This window comes from Montipora foliosa, chromosome 3 (assembly GCF_036669935.1).
Source record: "Montipora foliosa isolate CH-2021 chromosome 3, ASM3666993v2, whole genome shotgun sequence".
Taxonomy (NCBI): domain Eukaryota; kingdom Metazoa; phylum Cnidaria; class Anthozoa; order Scleractinia; family Acroporidae; genus Montipora; species Montipora foliosa.
This window is the reverse complement of record NC_090871.1, coordinates 50,641,464-50,645,865: the sequence shown is the minus strand read 5'-3', so window position 1 is coordinate 50,645,865 and position 4,402 is coordinate 50,641,464. Positions and strand designations below refer to the sequence as shown.

Sequence of the window (4,402 nt, the reverse complement as noted above, 5' to 3'; positions counted from 1 at the left end):
AAAACCCGCTTCTTATGAACGTTATTTATCATCCATGATATTAATAGCTAATCAAATGGTATACTCGGGAACTTAAGGAATAATATCACTTGCGTTTTGTCCAAAATCAAATAATTTCCCTAGCCTAATGTCTCGGGAAATTATTTCATTTTGGACGAAACGCGAGTCAAATTACGTCCTAATTTCACTTGTCACCACTAATTGAACTGAATGGAGTGCAATTGGGTCTAAAATCATACACACATCCAGAAACCGCACAATTTAATCACTTAAATACAGGATTTTATACAGTACCACTATTTTATTTATGTCTTTCATTTTCCTCTAATTCGATTGGTTATTTTAAACTATTTTTGAAATGTGATTGGTTGTTTTTCGTTAATGTTGCAGTCTCATTGGCAAGGAAAAAGCTGCGATCTAGAGGAAAAAAAATTGTGCCATTCGTGAATAAATCGTAGTGCTGAGAGCAAATCCGAGGTTCCAAGGATCACCAGCGAATTGGAGGTAATAAATGTTTTAATTATATTGCTCTTAAAGAAATTACACGGAGGAAATTCTTTTTTACTTAAATAGTGAGCAATACAAGACTTTATCCGGTAGTTGTTCAGATCATGATATTGATGTCATGTAAATATTCAAATTTCCGTATTTTCTGCCTTGTTGCGCTTCTGCGGATTACTTTTCTTATATGTTTATGTGACGATAGCAAAAATTACATCGATCGAACAAAATTGAATTTATGTGCAGGCAAAGTTTGACGAGAAAGCGTGCATCCAATTGACATATGTGACTCAAAGTCACCACAGTTTATTTTTTTTTTAAGGAAAAGTCATTCTACTGTGGAAATAACGTTGTTGCCGAAATTGTGTCAATTTAAAAGACCTTGTTTCCACGAATTTGCAAAAAGCAACTGATCGATCCACGCATAAAACTTTCTATATAAAATGTGCATTGAATAACTAATCGCATTGTGACAAAAAAAAGAAAAAAGAAAATCCAAAGACAAAATGCCGACTATAGCGACGAAGGAAAAAAGGAAAGGAGGGGAAAAAAAAAAAAGTCAATCAGAAAGTCACCTCTGCATTCTCAACGTTACGCTAGTATCCAACATTTGTTGTTTTTACAACCACCAGTACTTGCATAAAAGGATCCGTTTGGAAATATTAAATATATGCCAAGAATGGATTGTTGGGAAATCAAGAAAAAGATCTAGAGTTTTCCAATGTTTCAGAAGCAGTTGAATCATATAATTATCAAATTTGATCTTTACAAGGAAGCTGCTTTCGAAGCATGTTTCGATCCCAATATCGAAGTTCAATTGAGGTCTCCTGAAATCCAGATCTCCCGAACCAACCCACCTGTGAAGATTTCCGTCGACGTTGCAAGCGTGTATCTGTCATATTGCCTCAGTCGTAACGTAATCAAAGCGTTTTTCCCTCATGGAAAGTCCAAGGAAACCATGTCGTTTCGATAGTACGAGTTGTAAGTTCGGTTCATTTTGCTCAGTATTCCTCTGGCGCTGTGTGAGATGAAAACACTTCAATATTTTTTTGAAACTCATCTGATAATTCCTGCTAAATGTAAAACATATACAAGGATTGATAGCACTGTTTGACACCAGAAGGACGTTGTCCGTAATCCAGAAGATGAAAAAGCCACACGGCAGACTAACATCAAATTCTATTAATATGGCACCGATACTCCAAGGCACCCAACACAGAACAAAGGCAATCACGATAGCGATTGACATCTTCAGCACGTTCTTGTTTCTTCTTACTCGTTCGTTCTGAGCCTGGAGCGAAGTCTCCCCTGGTGTCATCTGTGACTGCAGCTTGCAAATAATGATGGAATAAAGAACCGTTATCAAGACAACCGGGAAATAAAATAACACAGCAAATGTTGCCAGCAAGTAATTTGCATGAGAAGATGATTCTCCAAACATCTGGTTCCAATGCAGCTCACATGCAATTTTTTCAGGATGTTTACTGAGTTTCCAGGCAAGACATTTGGGCAAATTTATCGCTATAGCGACGATCCATGTAACAATAATAAAGACCGAGCATCGGCTTAAATTGATGATTGGTGAACGCAAGGGAAAAACAACAGCTTCAAATCGCTCGACTGAGATTAGAACCAGGCTCTGAATAGAGACTGCAACAGAGAAGCTTGGTAGTAGTTCTTTTATTTTACACATTGTATCGCCCGAGCTCCCGCGAAAGATCCATGAGCTGGGCTTGAACGCTAGCATTATTGCAATGCCCACGGATATCAGAAAGAGAAGGTCTGACATGGCCATGTTGACAATGAAAAAATTGATTGGCTTCCTCATGGTCTTTATCTTGTATACTATTAATCCAACACTACCATTTCCAACTGCTGAAACAACGAAGATAAAACAATACGACGAGATCACTCCGATTCTCGCTGTTGTATCAGTCAATGGATAGGAGCAGGTTGAGCTGTTGTTTGCCTTGTTCATGCCTTTAGACGACCTTCGATACGCAGGCTGTTTTCGTTATAAAGTTAAATGCACACGCTATTTTTTCCCTTTATTATTTCCCTTCATTCGAGTCAGCGACGTTACCCGCGAGACAACACATGGCTTTCGGCGACCGACTGTGGCCTTGCCGGATATTTAAAACGGAGCTTACTTTGTATCTCCGACTTGAAAATGACAAAAAGTAATGATAATCTTATCTGTTTCCTGAGACGGATTCTTCCTTTATTTTTATTTGGTAAATGGCGCGCCAACTCCATCAAAGACTAGACTTCAACTAAAACCTCATACTGGTCTTTTTGAGGTTTTTAAAATTATCTAGCTATCGTGTTCAGACACAACTTTCTGTCAACCAGACACCTATGTGGTAAACCAGAAGACTAAAAAGTACCTTTTCTTCATTTTTTTTTAAGTAGACAGAAATCAATTATTTCTCTTTTTAAGGGTGATTTGAATATTGATAAAATTGAAACAATTCGAATTTGATTTTGAAATTTGAAGACTGCCAGATGAATGAAGACTACATTATTAATTCAGTGGTTTCTAACGATTTTTTGTCACTTATTTTTCAACCTACCATTTCCTTTACTCTTTACTTGTTCTGAATATTTCTCTGAAAGTATAGCAACCTACTCCGTGACTTACGGATCACTTACCATCATTTTTTCCCAAACACTCATGTTTTGATCGGCTAACAATGTCAAAAGATAAACAGATGGTTACTCTTTTCGTGATTAGGATGTTGACTTCTTACACTACTTTCATACACTCCAGAGGGAAACGATTTTTTTTTGGGAAAATGACCAAGACTACATATTCGACATCCATTACTCTGTTATTAGTATCATAGATATAAACGGCAAATGGTTTGAACCCAGGAGTCATATCATAATTAAGTAAAGTTCGATCATCCGGGTGAGTGTAGTGCTGAGAAGGACTGTTAGAGATGACCTTGACTCTAGGCTTTTTTATCCGGAAAGAGAAGGTCTGACATGGCCATGTTGACAATGAAAAAATTGATTGGCTTCCTCATGGTCTTTATCTTGTATACTATTAATCCAACACTACCATTTCCAACTGCTGAAACAACGAAGATAAAACAATACGACGAGATCACTCCGATTCTCGCTGTTGTATCAGTCAATGGATAGGAGCAGGTTGAGCTGTTGTTTGCCTTGTTCATGCCTTTAGACGACCTTCGATACGCAGGCTGTTTTCGTTATAAAGTTAAATGCACACGCTATTTTTTCCCTTTATTATTTCCCTTCATTCGAGTCAGCGACGTTACCCGCGAGACAACACATGGCTTTCGGCGACCGACTGTGGCCTTGCCGGATATTTAAAACGGAGCTTACTTTGTATCTCCGACTTGAAAATGACAAAAAGTAATGATAATCTTATCTGTTTCCTGAGACGGATTCTTCCTTTATTTTTATTTGGTAAATGGCGCGCCAACTCCATCAAAGACTAGACTTCAACTAAAACCTCATACTGGTCTTTTTGAGGTTTTTAAAATTATCTAGCTATCGTGTTCAGACACAACTTTCTGTCAACCAGACACCTATGTGGTAAACCAGAAGACTAAAAAGTACCTGTTCTTCATTTTTTTTTAAGTAGACAGAAATCAATTATTTCTCTTTTTAAGGGTGATTTGAATATTGATAAAATTGAAACAATTCGAATTTGATTTTGAAATTTGAAGACTGCCAGATGAATGAAGACTACATTATTAATTCAGTGGTTTCTAACGATTTTTTGTCACTTATTTTTCAACCTACCATTTCCTTTACTCTTTACTTGTTCTGAATATTTCTCTGAAAGTATAGCAACCTACTCCGTGACTTACGGATCACTTACCATCATTTTTTCCCAAACACTCATGTTTTGATCGGCTAACAATGTCAA

At 37.1% G+C, this 4,402-nt stretch overlaps 1 protein-coding gene across 1 annotated transcript; it reads right to left on the bottom strand.

The window, feature by feature from the left end:
- Positions 1-253: 253 nt before the first annotated feature.
- LOC137994970 (QRFP-like peptide receptor) lies at positions 254-4,073 on the bottom strand. The gene has a single exon (XM_068840547.1). It carries the CDS (start codon positions 2,477-2,479, stop codon positions 1,397-1,399), a length of 1,083 nt encoding a protein of 360 aa, XP_068696648.1. The 5' UTR covers positions 2,480-4,073; the 3' UTR covers positions 254-1,396.
- Between the last annotated feature and the right edge of the window lie 329 nt (positions 4,074-4,402).

Coding starts and splice junctions, on each gene's coding strand:
- LOC137994970 (XM_068840547.1), bottom strand. CDS start 2,479: ATGAACAAGGCAAACAACAGCTCAACCTGCTCCTATCCATTGACTGAT.